A 22,608-nucleotide genomic window follows, 5' to 3' on the forward strand; every position below is an offset into this window, starting at 1 on the left:
GTGGTGGTAATGATATGTTGGGGTTTTCAGTCATATCCTATTTGTTCCATTCAAATCCCTTTTGATGTGATGAGAAGTTGTTGGACACAATTGGCTAACAACAGTTACATTCATAGAGTGGGAAACTTATATTTCCCACTTATAGATTTTTTTTCTATTTTTGTTTTGCCGCAATTTATTGTTTCAGGCCATCAAACAAATTCTAATATAAGTAAAAAAATTTTTAAAAAGTAAGTACAAAAACAGTTTTCAAAGAACAATTTCATGAATTAAGTGGACACAGTAAAGATTTAAAACTTCAACACAATTCACGCCTCCAGTAAGCAATTGTTACTCAATAGCCAAGAGCCCACACCCTCTGTAAGAAACAAATGGCAGCAGACAAGGAGCTGGTTTTTAACCAGACTAATCCATACCTCGCCTGGTAAAAATCAGCCCCGGGTTCTACGCTTTGCTTCCTACCGATAATCCTAACCCAATTATTATGAAACAATTGCTTGCTGGAGGTGAGAACACGGATGAAGTTTCACATTTTTACTTAATCGGTAACGTTTGGCTGTGATGTATGCGGTGCGCCAGTTTGAAGCTTAAATTGCATGCACTGTAAACGACAATCCCCAGAAAACACCCCAGATGGAGCAGTGATGAAAGATGGGAATCGAGGAGAATTGCATGGGAAGATAGTCTCCAGGCTAAACCAGACCCTTTGTTATAAAGTAATTGTCCCCTAAACCAAACAACTGCCTCAGATATTTGGTTTAGGGGCGATGGTGGTGAGGGCAGTAGGAATTCCCTCTGCAATCAGTGAGTCACCAGTCGATTTCCGTTCTGTCCTCCTCTGTCCTTGTGTCCTTGGGCAAGACATTTCACTTGCAACGCCAGGAGGCACCAACACCAGCCGGCCAGAACCAGGCCGAAAGCCTGGCTTCTGTCAGACTGCTGCAGGGCTTCTGTGGCCACAATGCAGCAGCTTGCAATCGTCAGTGTGTCCAGGTGCGTAAATGGAAACGACTGATTGTAAAGCGTCTTTAAGGGTCCTGAGAAGCGCTATGTAAGTTTTATACAGTGTATAATAGTCTAGTTGGGTTTTCTATTAGATTGATACAGAATCAACACTCAGTAAACATAAATTATTGATCTACATTTTCAACTGTGAAATGTTGGCTCTATGGGATCATAATACTGATTTAGACAAATGTATTTCAGTTACGTTGCTCTTTTTTCTGTTGGTGATATGAATTCTAACTATCTGGCTTTTGCATTTAGAGCAAAGCTCAATTCTTAATCCTGTCTTATGTTAACCAGTCATACTTCTAATTGGATGTCTTAATAAAATGGAAAGTAAATTTTAATATTTAAGCAGATGATTTCTATCTGTAGATTTTGTAGTCTAATGAATAGAAAACGTAAGTCTAGGTTGTAAAAGTTGAATTCAAGATGGTTTTTGGCAAAATCAAAACAAGACAATGATTAAGCAATTTTACAGTTTGCAGTTCACTTACTGTAATTTATATTGAGAAGTGAACTTCATCTTGGATCCTCTTATACAAAACTTTTCATGAGCTTATCTAGCTTGAGATCTGAGAATGTTGCTTTCTGTATTGATACTCCCTGTTTGATGAAAAATAATTCAGAGCCCCCAACTCTAAATTATTTTTAAAGCTTGATTTAAAAAAACAAACATATTTCTAATTTAGTTTGTATTGTGTGTTAATCTAGGTTTGTATTGTGTGTGTGTCTTTGTCTCTCTTATAACCACTTTTATGGGACTGTTGTTATTGTGATGTTGATCTCTTTGGCTCCCTTTCTTTTACTGATTATTGTCTATATCTGTCTTATGTATTCATGCTTTAAAACTATAGCTTTTTTCTTTATAGGAAACAGACTTTATTGGTTCAGACATGAATAAAATTTAGAAAAATAAATCTTGACTTGTGCAAATCTTCTCAGTACTAGATTTTTCTCTTTTTCCATTTAAACTATTTATATTGTTTTAATCTGGCACAAAATATGAGGAATGGCAACTGGCATATTGAATATGTTATTGTCTACTTCTCTTGTCTCTTTGAAATGCTGTTGGAAATACTTAAATGCAACTATCAATTTCACTTTGAAAACAAACACAAAGTGAGTATAAATGGCATGGTTGTCATCATTTAAAAGCCTGATCAATGTTTATAATCAGATACAAATCTCTCTTTTTATGTATATGTAGATATCTATATATGTATGTGTGTGTGTTGGAGTAAAATATATGAATGGCTGAAGAGAAGAAATATGCATACATTTACCTGTGTAAGTGTGATTGTAGTTGGGATTTTTAAAAAATCGTATTGCAAGAAGTATAATAAGATATGTGTGAAGATCTTACAATTTATGAATAAAGTGAATAAACTCAGTTATTTTATCGCTGCTGTCCTCCTTTGACCTTTACCTAAAATACAGGGATCATCTGCTGTGGTCTGGACCTCCTCACTTGACTTCAGAGGATCAAGGTTCACGTCCGTCTAGAGGCGGCTTCGTTTTCCCACATGTTCTACTCTAAACAGGGAGCCGACTCGCAAAAACACACCCCCACAAACTCGTTTCCCTGGACCCCAGGAAATCACAGCAAGCTGTTTTTTCTCTTTCTGTGTCACCGCCTTGGGTTTTGTTTGACACTTCAATTATACAACTTTTCCATGTCATTATTTAATAATTTACCTTTCTTCTGGCAATGCTCTGAAGAGTGATTTAGTCATCTTGATATGTGCCAGTTGGTTGTTCTCTGTGTATTTACACCAGAACAAACAAATGGCGTTACTGCAGGTTTTTTCTGGTTGTTCTAATCTGGGAGGTCCAACCTGAATTTCATCAGGAAGAGAAAAAAAAAAAAAAAAAAAAGAACAGCACAGCTATTGCTTTTAAACGTTTTGCTTTCTACACTACATCCTCCTTAGGTTTAAGAAGTCAAATGTTCCTTTTATCCTGTCAGTGGTTGCCAGAGGCAGACCACCTTAATAGGTCATGTGATACATGGGTCATCTTGGGGTCCGCACAGCAGATCATCAGGATCAAACACTCTTTCACCAGGTCTTTGACTCAGTGATTTATAGCTACTTAACTGGCACAAGGTTTCCACGGTTGGACATGCAGCAGAAATATTTCACACATTGAGTTGCGGCTTTTTTTTACTAAAAGATCTCATCAGGTGGTATATTTTTTTTTCTCCCCCAGAATTTACTTTGATTAATATTACAACATTTTGTTGTAATGTTGCACAAGAATCAAGCTGATCAAGTGGTATTGCTAAAGAGTATGGCAGACAGTTTTCAATATAGATTATAAAGATTTGAGTTGCAAAAAGATCAGTCTTATGGGAGTGAAAACCTGATAGTGCTGTGAATGGAGATCAGGAAGCAAACAGTGACTATGGAAATGATAGTCTTCAGAACTTTGATACAAATCTGCTTATATTTACCTATGATTATTTTTAATCTGATTGGTTTTCATTGCATATACCCACTCAGAAGTTAGATAAATGCTGCATCGGGTGATTTCCCAGTACAGTGGCACTGGATCCAGTCTGAGCATGTACCACTTTAGCTTTCCCAAACAACTTCTCTCTAACTAAAGACAGAGTGAAAGGATTTTTTTTTTTTCAGAGCAATATGATTTTTCTTATTTCTGAATTCTGGTTTTGACAGCAGAATTCTGGTTTTATAGCAGAGGTAGAATATTTACGAATCTGATGAAGAACTGTAAGACTTGGCTCCATGAAAATCAAACGATGGAGGAGGTTTACATTTCACAGCACTGGATGATTTCCAGCAGGATAACAGCAATACAAGGAATGATTTCAGCATATTTTGAATGTTTACCATTTAATGTTTTTACTATTTTCTTGCTTTTAAAGAAATCCAGATTTATATACAGGTAAATATGTAGCTGCAATCAAAAAGTAATACTAGCATGCTTCAGTTCCCCACTCAAACAGGTGCATATCAATTCTCAAAGAAAAACATTGTACAGATAATTATGATAATTTTCCACTCGCAGCTTGTGAAAAAAACATTTAATTCTTTGAAGATTAGAATATCACATCAGACCAATAAAAATATGTTTAATACAGTTAAAAATACTTTTAACCATACATCAAAAAAGTACATCAATGCACTATGTTGATATCATAGTAAGGTTGTCTCCAAAAGTTATTTTTAATCTGACAAGTCTCATCTGAACACATTACAATTTACTAAGATGTATCTGTATTTTTAAGTTTGTATTTTATATGTACTCTTTTAAATACATAGTTCATATCATGTCTTTTGACAATATTTCTCATTTTTAGTTTTAAAATATTTCAAAATGAACTATTGGCCAAAACGCAAAATCCACATACTCCAATATTTTATTGGACTGTCTCTAACTTAGATTATAGCACGCCTTTGCTGTGGCTTTGTTTTGATAAGACTCTGCAATGTTAAAAAATTTATTTCCATCCCAGGTTGCGTAAATTTTTCACCAAGATCCTGTGTTGATGACGGGAGAGTCGGACCACTGTGCAGTCTTCCCCAGAACATCAAAAATACTCTCAGTGGGGTCAAGCTCTGAACTCTGTGGTGGCTGATCCATGTCTGAAATTGATGCTGTTTCACAGTTTCAGCCTGATGGACTTTGGCATTGTCATCAGGGAAGAAATTCAATTAATGGAATAACCTCGCAATTCGGTATCTTATAGTCATCAGTCGATGTCACGATGTTACTGAAGCTTCAACTGCAACAACCTCAGATCATAGCACAACACGCACAAACTTCCACAGTAGACACCAGGCATGATGGGTGCATCGCTTCATTTGCCTCTCTTCTTACCCTGACACACCCATTATTCTGTGAGAGGATGAATCTGGACTTTCTTAAATTGCTGCAGAGTCTTAACTTTATGCTCCCTTGTAGGAAAGCCTTTTTCTCCAGTTAGCCTCACTGATTAGTGGTTTTATTGAGGCTACACAACTGTTCAGTACCAACTCCTTAAATTCCCGTCACATTATCCGTGTGGAAATGCTCTTACTTTCACTATTAAACATAGCCTTGATGGTCTCTGCTGTTTCTTTTTAATCCAATTACTCTCACCAAACACTTATAAGTGATCACCTATCGCTGTCATTCCAATTTTTTTTTCTTCCACAACTAAAATCACTCCGATTTTAGTTGTCTCTGCAATCTCGTTAGATGTTTATTCTGCTTGTTACTAAAATGATTTGATCCTGAAGAAAATTCTATTTTAGTCCAGGCAGTGTTTAACAGGATGTGGAAGCAGATTTTCATCCACTATCCTTTCTGACTTTTTAATATCTCATGATCACTCTATCAGTCAAAAATATATTCCTGGAATGAGCCCTCCTTGGAGTTTTAATAGCCAATGATGGAGAGCATGATAAGATGACCCAGCCTCCCCTCCTCCCCTTTTGGAAAAGCACAGCGCAGAGTTTCCAGTGAATCACTGTGAAGCAGAAGGTTACCCATCTTAGCTGATCAGTTTCAGCTGATTAGCACGTTTTCCCGATCGTTCACTTGTACTGCAGACTAATGTAAACGAGACAAAATAAAATAAACTAAATCTGTATTGTTCACATGTCTTGGTTCTACCAGCGTCGGCAGTGCCGGGGGTGGTCTGGAGGACTGTGGCATTGGAACAACCAGAATGTTATGACTCGACATGTAACCAGAGAAATGTCTGCACCACGCCGTTTACAGTGCGCACCCTTTGGTGATAACTGCCGGACTTTCCAAATGGCACGAGAATTTCAGCATACTGATTGCGATATATTTCAGGCAGTTTAAACAAGCATATAAAAACAACAATGTTTCACTGGAAGTATTTTTGCGCTGCTTGCATGCTCGGATTGAAGTGCGATCACCTAATCAAACAAGGACAACCTACAGCGGGAGACCATTTGTGCCACATCAGTCTGACTAAGTGAGGAGCAGCTTCCTCTCCTGCACATGGTCAATTGGAGACTGGTCCCTCCTCCACAAGGTGTCTCATTCACTTTTTAAATGAGCTCCTCCTCTTTGACGAAATAGCAGCGTGGCTTAGGCAAAGTTGAACTTGTTTCTTGCCAACATTCGCGGTATCCCGCCGATGCGCTCAGATCCAGGATCACGCTGGAGTAGGACCGCGCATCATCTGAGGAGAGGAGTCAGGCTCACTGGGAAGAGGAAAAAGAAGTTTTGCTGCCTCAACTTGGAGTGGACCTATCCAGGCACTGTTTTACGCACGCATGTGGTGCGCTGGGATCAGCTCAATCTAAGGATTTAGTATCTATAAACAGTTTTCTTTGTTCAATGGAATAATATTAATTTAAACGTAAGTATTTTCCCCAATTTTTTTTAGAATATCCTGAAAACGCAGTGTAAGAAACTGGGCTCCTCTAATCTCTGTAGATGCTTTTCTGAACATGTTACTTCGTTGTGATATTATAGTTCTGATAAAAGCAAGTAAGCATAACACAACTTATCATGTTACAAATGTACCCGGTCATGCGTACTGTCCTCAGATAACTTCTCTGTCCCGCTGATTAAGGACAGTAAATTTAAAATATCAAATCATCCACTTTCAGGGCTTTTTAAAGTAATAATAATAAATGATATCGCGTTTTTCTTTTCTGTTCCACATTAAATGAGGTCTAGTAATGAAAATGGCGCACTGGCACTCTCACAATCAGCTCCTTAATAAATGACGTTGGCAGTCAGGCGCCTGTCCTTCACAGTGAGAAGCATCCCTGCATGAGGGGCCGCAGGCTTTAAAAATATGTAAGCAATTAAACCCCTCTGTGATGCTGCAGCAGGCTGCAGTAGGGGCTCTCCTTTCAATTATTCTTATTAGGATTTCCTAGAAAATCAAGTTCAACTAGCTGAAACCCATTGTTTCAATAAGTAGTATGACAAATATTGACATTTGTCTGAACCAGTGGCTTAAAAAAAAAAAGAAAAAAAAAACAGCCACAGATTTTTTTTCTGTTTAAGTGACTTGCAGTCTTGTTGTATAGGGATGATGATTTAGTAGTGCTAATTGTCTTCCGATAGAGGGTTCCCACAGTTTTCAGCTCTTACTGATACCCGACCCCTTGTGTTTATACTGTGGGGTGCTAATGAGGGCAGGGGGCCTGCTGCTCCTGCCCTCCTGTCTCCAAAACTCCTGGTTTGACCTCACAGGAAGTTTTACCTCTCAGCTTCACCACCCACATGTTCAGTGAAAACACGAAACTCTGTCTGCGTATAGCTACAACATCTGACTAATGTCTAACAAAAGGGTTAGCTAGTGATGCTTTCCACATTCTCACCATATAAAAAAAATGGCATTTTATGTAATACTATTTTTATATGCATATTTTTAGTGTTAACTTATATTTTTTAATCCAGTATGTTCAATGACTTTCACTGAAAATACGTAATGACAAAAAAAACTCAACAACTCAGAAATTGTTTTCTAATGTAACATTTCTCTCTTTTTTATTTTTTCAGATGATTCTAAATATTAAGCATGTCCTGTGGTTATATTATCTGTGTGATGCTGCATATGCAACAAGTAAGTCCTCTTCTCTTACTCTTGGGCACTCTTCTGTTCACCGTTCTCTTTTTGTTTTTTCTGTCTGTTTTCTTTGATCGTGCATTCGCACAAAATCCCAATATTCTTCATCTTGTGTTTTTAAAGTGGACTCATTTATCTGTGTACCTACACACATGAAGCGTCAACAACAAACTGACATGTGTTCAGTGTGACAATTTTTATTATTTATTTTGGGAAAAGGTGATAGTTACATGAGTGCGCTGGTTTATACACTTTGTCAGTTCAACACCCGTGCCATATTAGAAAATGCCACTGGTCAGAAGACAGAACAGCTGCTAACATCACACATGCTAATATGGCCTTCTATTAAAGCACACAAACTCATGCCTCTAGGGCTGATTCACCAGTGTTTTCTAAGCATTCTCTACATTGTTCCTTGTGAATGCCAACTCCTTCTTTTCCTCCCCCATCAAAAACCTTCCAAAAAAGGAAAAAATGGTAATTTGGTTCCTCTCTGTAGAGCTTTGTGTGATACAGCCTACTGCTATTGATTTGAGTCTGGCATTTATTCCCACTTTTTAAAACACAAGGCTTAATCATGAGCTCATACATGTTAACAATGGAATAAATGTGATTGCAGTCGTGCAATGTTGTGTTGTTAGCAAAAATTTTAACGTAAGATATAGTATTGAATGAACTTTTGCTTTGATCTTCTGCACTATGAGTGGTTATGTCATGGTAGCTGAGGGATTACTTACCTAACGATTCAATTCATAATGTCTGTTAAAAACTATGAAGAGTTAACATATATACCTGTAGCCAGACCCAGATTTAGCATGATGTAAGACCTTGTATTGCTTCTAAAAAGTTTAAGTTTTCAAGAAATGTCTTCATCAGCACAAATACATTATTAAGGCCCCCAAACAGATGTGACTGTATGAACAAAGAAAAAAAAAATCACAAAACAAAGGATGTAAATAAAGATTTGTATAAAGTGGACAATCGTTATATTTATCTTTCTTTAAGCCCAGTGTTAGGACAGTGTTGTGTTTTTCAACCGTGGTCTTCAAGACACACTGTCCTGCAGGTTTTAGATCTTCCCCTGCTTCAGCAAACATGATTTCAATTGGTGACTGCTTAACAGGCTGTTGGGGAACTACAATTATCCTGACCAGCTTTGTTAAATCAGGGAAACATCTCTAAAACATGCAGGGCAGTGTGCCTTAAGGACCAGGGTTGAAACAAAACAAAAAAAACACTGTTATGGAGATAGGGCCATCAAAACTCCAGGAGCCCTGACTCCTGCTCTCTTAAGCCACTGATAGAGTCTGGATCGGCCTGCAGCTGATAAGTCTCATGGCACCTTTATTTTAGCTAGTCCAACTTAGGTCAAGGGCAAAGAGGACTCCTACTGTATTACAACAATTTCAGAATCTAAAACATTAGTGGTTCATGTGAATACCATTTCATGAATATTTAGACCATTATCAAGTTTGCATTCAGTGGGTATTTACAAGTAAGGCAATGAATCTTTACATGGCATATGAAGTATGTGCCCAACAAAAAAGGCAATATGGTGTAAAAGGAAAATATTAAATAGTTAATTGTTTAATTGAACCCTCATACAAAATTGGAGATTACCATTTTAAAATATGTTCATGGTCAAAGTTTATGTTAATTTTATTTCTTGAACATTTAAGCTGTCTCTAAGTTTGCAGTGAGTGGTTATTGATAGAAACTGATGATTATCTGCACAAGAAATTAAACTAGGAGGTGGTGTATCATCAGTAATCTTTCTTTGCAAAGTGTACATATGAAAGTAAAATGCGAAAAAGGCAAACATATTGTAGAAGTCACATTGTTTTGTTGATTTCTACTTTATGGTACTTTTACATCAAAGTTACTGTGACTGAAATAGTTTTGCATGTTCAGTCATCAGTCTTTGTTTCACACAGAAAGATCATTGGTGATTGGTGAGTATTTCCTGTGCAAATAATTACCATATTCTATGTACAAAAAAAATCACCAAGTACCAATATTGTCATGAAATACTGTTTGAACAAACCATAAATACTTTTTGAGATTGTTTTAAGATAATAGAAGTTAGCTTTATCTTGACCTGTTGGCTAGCAGGAGCCTGAAATAATCTGGATTAATCCTTAATGAAGGAATTAAGACAGATTACTTCAAGTAAAATGTTTACCCATTCAAACTTTTCATTTTTTTTTAGATAAACTTTTTACATTGTCTGATGTTGTATTGTTTGTCATATTGACATCATTCTAGTTTAGACTAATCTTAGTTTGTCCAAGAGGGGGCATTAGATGTCAAGATCTTACCAGGTCTAACATGAAATGATTTAGCCATGTGTCCTTGTTTCAGCAACATAGTTGAACTCCATTAAAACATTGTACATGCACTGCACTCAGTGGGGAATTTGTTCCCACACCCATCATTTTAAAGATGAGGTTCAACTTTCCAAGAGTCACTTTCAAGACATGATGCATGTTTTTTTTCTTTTTCTTTTTATTAAGATGGGTGTAGTTGTCACACCCTTTCATTGCAACTGAGGCAGTGTGTGTTGTCTTCTATGTTCTGAGGAAAGAGTAAACAGAATATAATAGGATGGGAAGTAAAAGGTACTTAACTATTTTGCCTTTTTTTTTTTTTGCCTTTCAGCATCCAACACATTATCAATAATCCAACCAATCTCTGGATCCCTCTCAGGGAAAGTAAATCTTCCCTGCTTCTTCTCCACAATCCCAACATCAGCGCCACTCATAGGTACAAATAGAACAGCCAATTATGGCAAAGATTACTTACGAATCAAATGGACCAAAATAAAAGGACAGGAAAAGTCTACAGTGCTGGTGATGCAAAATGGGGTCATCAAGATGAACCCCATCTACAGGAACCGTGTGTCGGTGCCCAGTCACCCTGAGGATGTCGGCGACGCCTCCTTGACTATGGTGAAGCTGCGAGCTAGTGATGCTGGGACTTACAGTTGTGAAGCCACATACGGCATCGAAGACACACATGATATTGTTAACCTTGATGTCAGCGGTAAGCTGTTTATAGTTTCCTTGTTTTTGTGTTATGGAATTAGATGATTTAGATGAAAACCGAAATTAGCAGAAGTGGATTGCTAAAAAAAAGGTTAATAAAAGAGAAATGGAATACAAGTGGTGATAGAGATGTAAACAGGATGTGAGAGCAATGCTTTGATAGCTGCAGCTACCTAGTAGTTACAGAGAGGTAACTACAACTTTAAGTTGTCTTTGCTTCAGAGAGAATGCCCTCCTTAAAAAAGATTTAAGAAATAGTTTGTGATAAATTCCCTATAAAATATGTTAAGGTTTGTGGCTGTGGAAAAAAAAAAAAGTGGAATATTCAGTACTTTATGGCTATCTCTGTTTAAACCCAGTCAACAAAGATTTAATATGGGCAACCTTCCATATGTTGTATACAAACTTTGGTGCACATCATTTCATGGGTGTCTTGTCATTACTTTGTGTCATTCCCCCCCCTCCAGTATTACCAAACAAACAGTGTGTGTTAGTGCTGGTCATGTGATAACATATCTTCACCTTGTTTAGTTGTTTTAATTTTATAGGCTTTTAGAAAATTAATGTGGGTGATACTGTATAACTTTTGTGGAAGCATGGGTGGGGAGAAACTGGGATAGTTTTGGTTTACAATCTGCCTGACCTCTTTTCCAACAATTTGCAATGTTAATTGACACCATCAATCAAATCTGAAGCGCCTGTTTACCGTCCACAAATATGGGGATTTCAGGGCCATGGCATCACATGCAGTTATCTTGTTCATTTGTGGTGAAGAGTGTGAGTATTTCACATATCCTCTCAGCTTATTGCAAACCTCCTTGTTTCCAAAGAGGCTAAGAGACTCTTTTTTTTTTTTACCCTCAGAGAGTGTTTTACAAGACACTTGCCAGAATTTACCACCCTGGATTTATGCTAACGAATTGCAGATGACTGTCTTCAGCTGCGTATACAATATTTGATTGTCTCTCATCTTTGAATGGTGCTTACTTTTTGTAACTTATTTGTTGCCAGGTGTTGTTTTTCACTATCGAGCGAGCACCAGCAGGTACACCTTAACTTATGAGAAAGCTGTCCAAACTTGCAAAGATATTGGAGCAAGCATAGCTACCTATTCCCAGCTGAAAGCAGCTTATGAAGATGGATTTGACCAGTGTGATGCTGGCTGGATTGCTGACCAGACAGTGAGGTCAGCTTTATCACTCAACGCTACTGTTGATATACATTTTACATTTGCATGTACAGCAAATGTAAAAGATATGCACATTGTGACATTATGATTTTTAATACTTACCCTTTTTCTGTAGATACCCAATTACCAGACCAAGAAACGGCTGCCTTGGAAACCTTAAGATGATACCTGGTGTTAGGACTTATGGAGTTAGAAAACCTTCAGAGACCTATGACGTATACTGCTACGTCGATAAACTTGACGGTAAGCTATTGGGGCAGTTTTGACAGCGTGAGTTTAAAAAGGCTTCAGCTAAAACTCTTATTGTACCACAATGGTAATGCATGTATTTTTTAATAGGAATACTTCTTTAAATTTACAGTACATGCATAATCAGCTTCACATTTTGTAAAAGGACAATTGCAGAGAAGCTTCTAATAACTTCACATGAAAGAATGGCTTTAGTGGTTTTTAAAAAAGTCCCCAACAAAAGTATGATAATTAGATTTTTAACTGTCTTTGGCACTGCTCAGCAATTTTTCCTCTCTCTTCGTCAACTAGTTTAGTCTGATACTGTTCTTGCACTACAGTATTTTACTGTGATTAATGTCCCTGCTGTCAAATATAAATTCCAATCACCTCTCAGCATTTGCTCCTCTATCTGGGATTTTTGAGCGCATGGTATTTAATATTATTTAATGAAGATTTGCAAACATATATTAAACAAATAGAGGTAGCACACTAAGTCTGCAGTTTAAGCTACTGAAGACATATGCTACACTGGGATTAATAAACCAAAACCCTTCTTTATTACCATGTGATCATTGTTGATAATGTCTTCGGAATACTGCCAGAAACGCATACTGTATTACCCAGAGATTGTGGTTTTTGTTCCACATTTAAACAGACTTGTGTGACACACCAGTTTGATTACAAGTCAAACAATGCAATTACTCTTTAACGTGAAACTAAGCCCCAAATCAACATTTTTTTATTTTTACTGACAAACTGTCTGAATAGGTTATTTAGGATTCTAGCTCTATGTCTCTGTGTAATTTTTTATTTTTATTTTTTTTTACATTTTCTTGTATGTGTAGTTTTGCATTATTTTGCCTAAACCGTCTCACTGCTGGCCTCATTTGGTCGAACGTCCGGACTAGATAAAGCACTATACAAGTATAAGTGCCTTGCATTTATAAAGTCTTCATTCATTTTTCTCTCTTTCAGGTGAAGTCTTTTATGCTCCTGCGGCGGGTAAGCTAACTTTTTTAGAGGCCACCGAGGAGTGCAAAAAATACAAAGCTGTCTTGGCGTCCACTGGCCAACTCCACGCTGCTTGGAGAATGGGACTGGACAGATGCGACTATGGCTGGCTCTCTGACGGGAGTGTGCGACACCCTGTTGTGCATCCTAGAATCCCATGTGGCGGAGGCCTAATGGGTGTCAGGACACTGTATCGCTACAGAAATCAGACCTGGTTTCCAGAACCTTTCATGAAGTTTGGAGCTTACTGCTTTAGAGGTAAAAAAAGACAAACTATTTTGCTTGAATTCTTGAAATGTAAACTGAATGTGCAGTGCATGTTTTAATGACAGAATAATCAGATTTTAGCACTGAAGCAAACGTTCATACGACATAGAAAATTATCTCAGAAAAAACATTCAACATTTCCCCCTTTTGTTTATTTTGCTAGGTTAATGCGCTTTGTCATAAAACACCAAGTAATAGAAAAATATGAATAATTCATTTCTTTTCAAAGTTAAGAGGGCAGTTTAAAGTTGCAGTGTAAATGTAATATTTGTTAAAACTGTCACTATGTTGTGAAAATATAACATGAGACAGATAATCCATGAAAAGATCAAACTTTTTCACTTCTTCCCTGAGTTACGCTAATACCTGCCTCCAGGCTCTGATTGGTTGGTTCTAGTTAGCAATGGGAGAAAGCAGAGGATGCATTATTTTCCGATTATCTGTCCCATACTATTCTGTCATGATATAGTGACAGTTTCAACAAATATGTAAAAATAAATAATAATAATAATTAAAGTTACATACTGAAGCTTGAAGACAAGTAAAAAGCTTTTTCTACATGGCAAAGCAAAAAGTACAAGCAGACATGTTTGTCTGTTTTTAAATGTACAATTAATACAAGTCAATTAAGATGAATGTTATTGATAAAAATGTATAATGAGGACATGGATACATTTACTGTGAAGCTGTTGTAATGCACACTCCCAACATCTGAAAATCTTGGTGAAATATTTTCAAAATGTGTGAGCATATAACACATCCAAGCAAAACCAAAACCTGACTGCTGTGAACTCTAGTCCTTTTATTCATTTCCAATTTCCTACACTTTGTTTTTCACAATGGATGCATACAACCATTATATACATTTTGAAATGCAAGAGGGGGGAAAACGTTTATCTATTTGTGATTACTGTTAGTGCCTTATCATTTATTTGTTTTACCTTTTGCCATCCTTGCCTGGCATTCAAGTGTTTCAGGAACTACATCAGAAAGCTGCTTGATTAATTTTTAATAGGCATTGTGCTGTTTGTTTCAGATGCTAGTGGGGTCTATGGACTAAAATTACATAAAGAATATTTCTTCTAATTGACAAAAAATGACCAATGATATTTCTCAGGAGTTTGAGGTCAAGGAACTGTCGTTTAAATTTATTATGCTTCATTACTTCCAGTTGTCCTAATTAAGGTTTATTTTTCCTTTAAAAATTCCACATGTGTAAATTATATCTTAATTAAACAAATATTAATTTAATTGTAATTTTAGTCATAATAAATGAAACCCAACTGTTTAATGTGAAAATGTTCAGGTTAAACTAGTTATGTTACAGGGAACCTAGGTTTACACAGAGATGATCATGAGAACAAAAGCAAATTCAGAATTGGATCTTTACTAAACATCACATTAATAATGCCCCTTTATGGTACGCTAAATGATAACAGAATGATAAAAACCCTAAAACTGTGATAGTTTCAGAATTTCTAGGGCAACACCCAAAGATAGACAATAGAAATAACTTAGAAAGGGCAGTAAAAGTGCCCAACGCTGCAGCCTTTTTAGACACACTAACTGACCCTCCCCTTGCAGCTTTCATCTCTAATTTCCATTGTCAGTTTTGGTTCTGTCATTCTCACTTGTAGTTATCTGAGCAGACATTTGGATAATGGACAAAACCTACTGCTGGACTTCTAAATTCAGTCATCCTTGGTGACCTTTGACATGGTCTTTCCATCTTCACAAATGAAAGGCTGGACAGATAAGCTGACCACTGCCTGGTCATTTAATGCCTCTTGGGCCATGCTGACTCTCGCAGTGATAAGTCTTCATGGAGTTCAGAGGGCACGCAAACATGCCACACTCACCTCCTGCTCTGTGTGTGTCATGTCAGCTCTCTCACCCAAGTTGTATTTACACCTTAGTGCAAGTGAGCTTTAAGTGCCACTTTTTGGTGGATGTCTGTCCTCTCTGTCTTTACAACCTGCAGTACGGTCTCTGTAGAAAAATATTACCTAAGCCAATGTCAATTAAACAACAGAAAAACACATAGCTCAGAGCTGGATGCAGTGAGAAAAAGGAGCGATTATTTGCTAAGTAGACTTTGGATTCCCTGAAATAAACAAGGGTCTCCATAACAGGAAGAGTTGAAATGCATTTGTGATACAATCCAATATTTCTGAGAGCAGACCCTCATTTTCCTGTAGCAGAAAATGTGTCTCACGCCTTATGTCACATATGGTGTAGTTTCATGGGCAAAGGGCTAATGCGTAATGGTCAACAGCTGCCTTTTATGCAGTCTGTCAGTGCAACTAAGGGTGGCTTTAGATTGCTTTTTATTAGTATGATTAAATGCAAGAGTCTGGAAGTACAGAGGAGCAGGAAAGAAGAGGACCCTTTTTGAAAATAATTTATGAACTAAATGACTTGGTAAAATGCTTATCATTAACTTATCTGATACAGTATTTGCTGCTCTACACTCAGCCGAAGAAAATGAAAGCAGTCATATTATAAGACAGCTACATTATAGTAACAGAACCAACAGAGGATGGCAAAGATGAAGAAACAGTAACAAAACCACAAGGCGTGATCCCTTCAACTATGTACACTGCTTAATTCCTCTGTTACGCACATTGTGACCCTTTTAGGCAAATCTGGAAATGTTTGGAGAAACTTTCATAGTGCATATGAAAAAGACTGCTTGAATGGTTACCTAATTTTTCATGCATATCCTGTTGTCATGTCATTCAAGAACATGGAAGCGGATTAAAAGTTTAAACTTAATGTCTTGAGCTATTAGCTCTTTATGCTTAGAAAAAAAAATGGCTTCTTCTTATGACTGGTTGGAAAGTGCAGTAAGAGTTAACAGAGGGAGTTGTCTGTTCTGAAGTTTCTAGGAAACATTAGAAGTTGTGAACACATATGCCATCTGTTGCTGTTATTTACTCTTTGTTTCCTAACAACTGAAATGGCATTGCAGCAACACTATGAACTTAACCCTGCTACACCACTCTAAAAAATAAATATAGTTTCACACATTTTCAATGTGAAGTATTTACTCTGTGAATGAAAAAAAAAGCCTTGTTATGTGCACATTTCAGTCACAGACACTCAAATCACATCAGTGCTACATTTGCAGGACAACACAGTCTGAAAAATCTTACAATTGCTAGTCATCAAATTCAATGCAATTTTATTTACTGGTTTTCCCAAAGTAATTCATATTTTTTGACATATTTTGCGTTTTTTATTGTCTACTCTACAGGAGGGAGAGACACAATCAACCAGACTTTCCTTGTGGATGTGTCTGTACAAGAAGTCATTACTACCACCACCACCAGATCCACCACTGTTGCCACCACATCATTCGACACAACAGCAGAGACAGAGAAGTCTTCAGACTATGATGTTTCCACATATGTTACATCAATGTTCTCTGTTAGTATGTCTCCTCCTCAGCCCACTCCCCCTGACCAAGACGCTCAATTAATCACAACAGTTGCACCAACAATAATAGAGGATCCTGATGATAAAGATGGTATAAGCGACATAGACATAAATTACTCTAACAGCTTTGGTACTGCTGAACCTGTTCCTTCCCGTGGTGGAGAGATCACTGAAATTCACATGACGAAAGAGACCACAGGTTCCACAGCATCCTTTGAAGATCCAGATTCCCACTCGGTGATTGAGATCAGCACAATCAAACCTGATGTACTTCTACCAGATGACTCTCTAAGTACAGCAGGCAGGTTTGCAGAGGGGAAGACAGAGAAAACTATTGTGACCCATAGGATGATCACAGATGTTTCCTCTGAAATCACAAATGCTCCTACAGAATCTACTGAAATGACCAGGAAAGAAGCATTTATTTCCTCTGAATCAACACCATTCATCGCAACTCCTGGTTTCCAGTTGCCAATATCATTAGATTATGATGGGATTGCAACTGATTTTTTTCTTGAGGCTCCTCCACCATCCCAGCTATTTCCACAGATCATAGATCAAACTGCCATGGGAAAATCAACCCCAACTACAAGTGGCACTACCTCTAGGTATAACACTGTGCCAGAAGATGAGATAAGCACCACAGAAGTAAGAGAGACCCTTGACATTGAAACGCAAACAATACAAAAAATACAGGGAGCAGATTCTCTTGCTACATCTGGTGCTCCAGATGTAGCTTCCAGGTTTCCGGTTGAGAGTCGAGTGGCATTGTCAACAGCTGAACACAACCTCAGTGAGTCCAGCAATCAGAGAACAGAAAATACTGCAGAAACGCCGACAGCAAATGACACTTTGGGAAGCTTTGGGGCAGAGAGATTTACATTGTCTTCTACGACATCGGCTGTAACCAGCACGCTCAAAGTCACACATTCAGTGGTCACGGAGGCACAGATTCAGAATACTTCAGGTAAGATTTGCATTTTGTTACATTTTTAAACATAGGACAAATAAGGAGGGAGATGTAATACAATGTGTGACAAAGTTGTCTTTGGTTTGAATATGGTCTTCTGCATAGATAATTTCTTTCCTCCAGTGGAATTAAGTGAAATATTTGCAGTTACGTGCTTGTACAAATGCAGTTTGTATTCATAATAATGCATTTTCTATAGATGATTTGCTTCCTATGTTGTTTTGGCACATGATAGTATTCATAACGACTAGGCCCCTCTTTTGCTGCTGAACTAGTTCTGACCAGTCGAGAAAATAGCATGTAATATCTAGGGTACCCTGTGGGTTCTGGTACTGGCTTCATAGCAATAGATTCTTTGGACCTTGTGAATTGTTGTGTGGAGTCTTTGTGGATGGAATTGTTTCCCACGGATGTCATTACATCTTATCAAATCAGTATCTTCTGACTTTGGAGTTATCTGCAGATTCCCCTGCCATGTTCTTTTGAGGGCTGTCTTGCCATGCACTACACCTGGTCCCCAAAAAGTAGTTTTCAGTTCTTTGTAGTTTTTTTTTCCTAACACTATTGGTTTCTACATCTACTCTTGTGGCAATCATTGGTATCATACAGACATAAAAGAAACAAAAAACCACTGACAAAAGTAGTTTATATTTAAGCCCTTGTTTTATCAAATGTAACATCAAAATAAATAAAACTTACACTAGATGCTAGGCGAACTTTACTTAGGCACAATGACTTACACTTCAAACTAAAACATGTATGACTTCAACATTATGAATGTCATAATAATAGTAACTATTATTATATATGACTTTTACATTATGAAAGTAATAAAAAAGAAAGACTATGAGTCATAATGTGACTTATAGTCACATTATGACTCATAGTTGTACACGTAAAAGCATGCTGGTTATTTTGTGTTGTTTAACTACATCTATGCATTTACATTATTCCCCTAATTGAGTGTGACCATGTGACTGACAGCCAACCTGGCAATAACTAAAGTGTGTTGGCAGTCTACCGCCTTAAGCGCTGTAAACACAGACGCCTGTCTTCATCTTAGACTGGACACCACCTCATAAGGTGATGTCATCACTAACTCACAGTCCCTGCCCTTTTTGTCAGAACAGCTGGAGGCTGCCTATCCAAAGGAAGTGATTATAGCTACTTTTACTGCTCATGTGATTGAATGAGACTTTCTGAGTCTCTTTCTGCCCTCCCAGTGTGTATAGGAAAAACTTGCAGAAAAATTTGTGGTAGCATTGAAAAGTATTTGTATTGCATTGTAATAAAATAAAATCTCATTTGGGTTTAAAGAAAATCATTTTATTTTTTTATGGGTGTAAAAACATCATTTAGCAAATTTGTTGTGTTGCTCCAGATTGTTGTGTTATGGTGAACTTTACACAGGTCAAGTGGTGCTTCCTTGGTGACTTTTGTGGAGAGGGTTGATGGTGCAAAAAATGACAGACCAGGGGATAGGGCTGCATGAGTTTCGTCTTTGCATGCATCTGCTTGTTTAAGTGTTAGAACAAGTATGTGTTTGAGTGGGTCAGTAAGGCCAGGAAATTGCCAAAGTTCCCAGGCGTGACCTGCATTTGTAACAGGTGTCTTTCAACATGGCTGAAAGGCTACAGGTGTTCTCATTTACAACTGATAATCTTTTTACACTGTCATTTGAGGAAAACAAAGATGAGACAATGGGACTGAGGGCATAGATAGCAAGAAAATAAGGAGAGTGAAGGAGGGTTAGGAGGATTTGTGTATTTGTAAATCTGGTAGCTTCATGTTGTCTACTGGCCACTGTTCTTCAAGATAATCTTATGAATAATTTAAGAGAATGGCTGACAAATGTTTTTCAAGATCAGTCCTAAAGAAGACATCCAGCTGAAAACTTTTGTTGGATGGTTGTTCATTCTTTGCCTAAACTGACAAGTGGTCAACCCATTCCCCTGCCCTTTAATATTGCACTGAGTCATAAATATTTGTTTTTTAACCTTCCTGCAATCTTAAGAAATGGGGTCATTTGAACACCACAGGCTTTGTAGCCTGTGCGTGGTCCAGCAGGGTCGCACTCACCCGACATAGGCTTCTGCAAGGTTTTAACTTTTTGCTTTGGTTTCGTGGCAACACCCCTGCTTCCCCACTGTGGACTGTGACACCTGCCATGTTCCTCCTGAGAGTCGCTCTAAGACAGTGAAGAGTAAGAAATATTGACTTCCCTCCACTTTACCCTGACTAAGGGGATGATGTTGAGAACTATAGTGTTTAATTGTGAAGGCTCCAAACACATTTTTCCCACATGTTGCACTCCTTTCCTGGGCCAGGTTGTGTGACCAGGGGAAGGTTGGTCCCTTGGTCACACAACCACGGGACCAACAGATGTCCATTCCACGGATTGTACATCCGTGGAATTGGACATCCTCAAGGTGTCTGTCAGTCTGCACTGTGTATCTTAATATGCTCACGACCTGTCAGAGTTTTATCAGAAAAGATTCATCTTTTAGCAAAAAAGAGATTGTACAAAGTAGTAAAGCTGCAATGGGTAACGTTTATAGAAATATCATTTTGCATATTTGTTAAAATGGTCACTATGTCCTGATGGAAAGGTAATCTGTGAGAAAATACAGCTCTTCTGCCTCCTCCCTGTGGTCCTACTAGTCTGTGAAGAAATACGAAGCTGTTGGTCAGAAACAACAAATCAGAGGAAGGAGGAATGTCTCAGCAGTGTCAATCATCCTCGCATGGGTGCTGCTCACACCCCCCAGTGCACAAAGCATCAAGCTTGAGATTGATGGTTTGCTACAGCTGTGCTAATGATGGTGAAAGAACCTAACATCACAGGTTGTTTCTCCACCATAAACATCATCAGGCTATGGCCTTTTTTTCGAGCCATGCACATTCACAACAGGCTCAGCTGTTCAGTGAGAGAACCTGTAGTACAGAAGAGAACAAGGGGGTGAGTGTAAGCAACACATACATGAGTGTCAGTGAAACTTTAAAGGCATTCATCGGGTGTGATTGGTTGCTTCTGACTGTGAGTAGTGTATTTCTGCAGAAGGCAGTAAGACCACATCTGCTGAGGATGAGATAGAGGAGCTTGAGTTCTTCACATATCTGTCTCAAATGCTGTCAGAATAACAGTTTTAACAAAAATACAATAAAAATATTTTTATAAAAAAATATTTATTGCAACTTTAACAACAGAGATGTGGGTAAATGTGTCACTTCGTAAATATACATTTCCCACCAAATAAATGTACCCAAACTGTTTTAGGTTTAGATATGCTACTGAAAGCGATACATTTATTTTAAGAATTTTAAGCATCGTATAAACAATTGTGTGAGATTATCCGGCTATCTTCCATAATGGCATATGCATTTTAATCTTCCTCTTTAGTATTTTCAGAAGTAGACTGTTGATTTTTGAGAATGTATTTATTTACACCCTTAAGGATAAACCGACAACATAAATTAATAAACTATGTCCTCAATTTAAATTTAAACACAATGTAAGCCAAAATTTACTCCCCTAAAAATGTTAGGAATTCATATTTTAGAATAAAAATGGGGGCTATCTTTAAATCCCTTAATTTCCTTTTAGATTCAAAACTACTTGCTTTTTCTTTTTTTTATCTTCGATTGATGCTACATTATATTGCAAAGTGAAAGCAGAAATAATAGGAGACAATACAATCACAGCGTTTGTCTCTTCATATCGAATTATATGTTGGTGTACCTTAGACTACATTGAATGTATCTCTGTTTTTCTGTGACTTGAAATTTATGTTTCATTTAACAAAAAGGCGCTCCTTACTGTCCATTTTCTTTCCAGCTGAAATGACAGAAACTTCTCAGGCTGCAACTGTGCCACATGTCTTGGACGGTCCTATCCCATCCATAGCTGATGGTGAGCCAGTTATTTTGAGAGGAGGTCCAGACCATTCTCAGCAACCTATTGTGTACACACCAGTCTCTAATGTTCCAGAGGAAAGTTCAAAATCTCCAATTACAAGAGAAGATAGGACAAGTAAACCAACAAGTGAAATGTCTAGCAGAGACATTGCATCTTCGACTGGCTCTTCAATGTTCACCACCGAGAAGACAACAGATCTTCTACCTAAGGATGAAGACAGTGATCAAACAGGTCAGACAACGAGACCTTCATTTTCCACAGTAACAGGCAGAACAGAAAGTTCATCTGCTGCTTCTCCAGTAGATGGAGGCTTTACAAGAGGTCAAACCATTGACATGTCCCCAACAGTCTCTACTGTTACAGAAGTATCTTCAACCTATAACATCAGTGAGACAACACAATCTCCTGAAACTATGGCAATTCAAATAAGCACAGATAGCGAACCTTCTGGAGAAGGCTCTACTGCTTTTACTGGCAAGTCAGTTGTGACCATTGCTACTGCATTTCCAACATCTGCTGCCTCTGAAGGTAAACCCATGAGCCCATCAATGATTTCCCCGATTACTCCATCTGTCTCATCATCCAAAACTCCACATGATCAGTATGAAGATACGAGGACAAGGTTTGCAACGGTGGAGTCCATTTCTCTAATCAGTGGATCAAGTATTCAACTTGACACAGCATCAAAGCCCATTGTCACAGATCCAGAAAGTGCAGGACAAGCACATTCTAATGTCACTGATGCGTCAATGAAGACAACAGCAGTTTATCCAACAATAGGCACAAAGTCACCTTCATTCTTAGAATCATATACATCTGAAACAAGTGATGTGTCCAAATCTGCTGTTACCCCAGCCGTCTTACTCCATAGTACAGAAAAACCAACACTGGCATCTCCTGAAACAGAACAAACTTTTACCGCATCCCATTCTCAAGCAAAATCTGCAACTTCATTTGAAACGTCAAGTT

General features: G+C 37.8%; 2 protein-coding genes across 2 annotated transcripts in view; both read left to right on the forward strand.

Annotated features, from left to right (window-relative positions):
* The first annotated feature begins 767 nt into the window (after positions 1-767).
* Positions 768-17,154, forward strand: LOC107837852 (aggrecan core protein-like). Its single transcript, XM_016678426.1, has 8 exons — positions 768-773; positions 862-979; positions 10,232-10,615; positions 11,629-11,803; positions 11,922-12,049; positions 13,013-13,306; positions 16,572-17,058; positions 17,145-17,154. Exons 1-8 carry the CDS (start codon positions 768-770, stop codon positions 17,152-17,154), a joined length of 1,602 nt encoding a protein of 533 aa, XP_016533912.1.
* Positions 17,155-21,710: 4,556 nt separating this feature from the next.
* Positions 21,711-22,608, forward strand: part of LOC103147065 (versican core protein) — a 25,384-nt gene continuing 24,486 nt past the window's right edge. The window contains exon 1 of the mRNA XM_016676673.1: positions 21,711-22,579. Within this exon, the coding sequence (XP_016532159.1) occupies positions 21,771-22,579 (809 nt within the window). The 5' untranslated portion in view covers positions 21,711-21,770. The remainder of the gene's footprint in view (positions 22,580-22,608) is intronic.

Source organism: Poecilia formosa, unplaced genomic scaffold (genome assembly GCF_000485575.1).
Source record: "Poecilia formosa unplaced genomic scaffold, Poecilia_formosa-5.1.2 Scaffold5, whole genome shotgun sequence".
NCBI classification, from domain to species: domain Eukaryota; kingdom Metazoa; phylum Chordata; class Actinopteri; order Cyprinodontiformes; family Poeciliidae; genus Poecilia; species Poecilia formosa.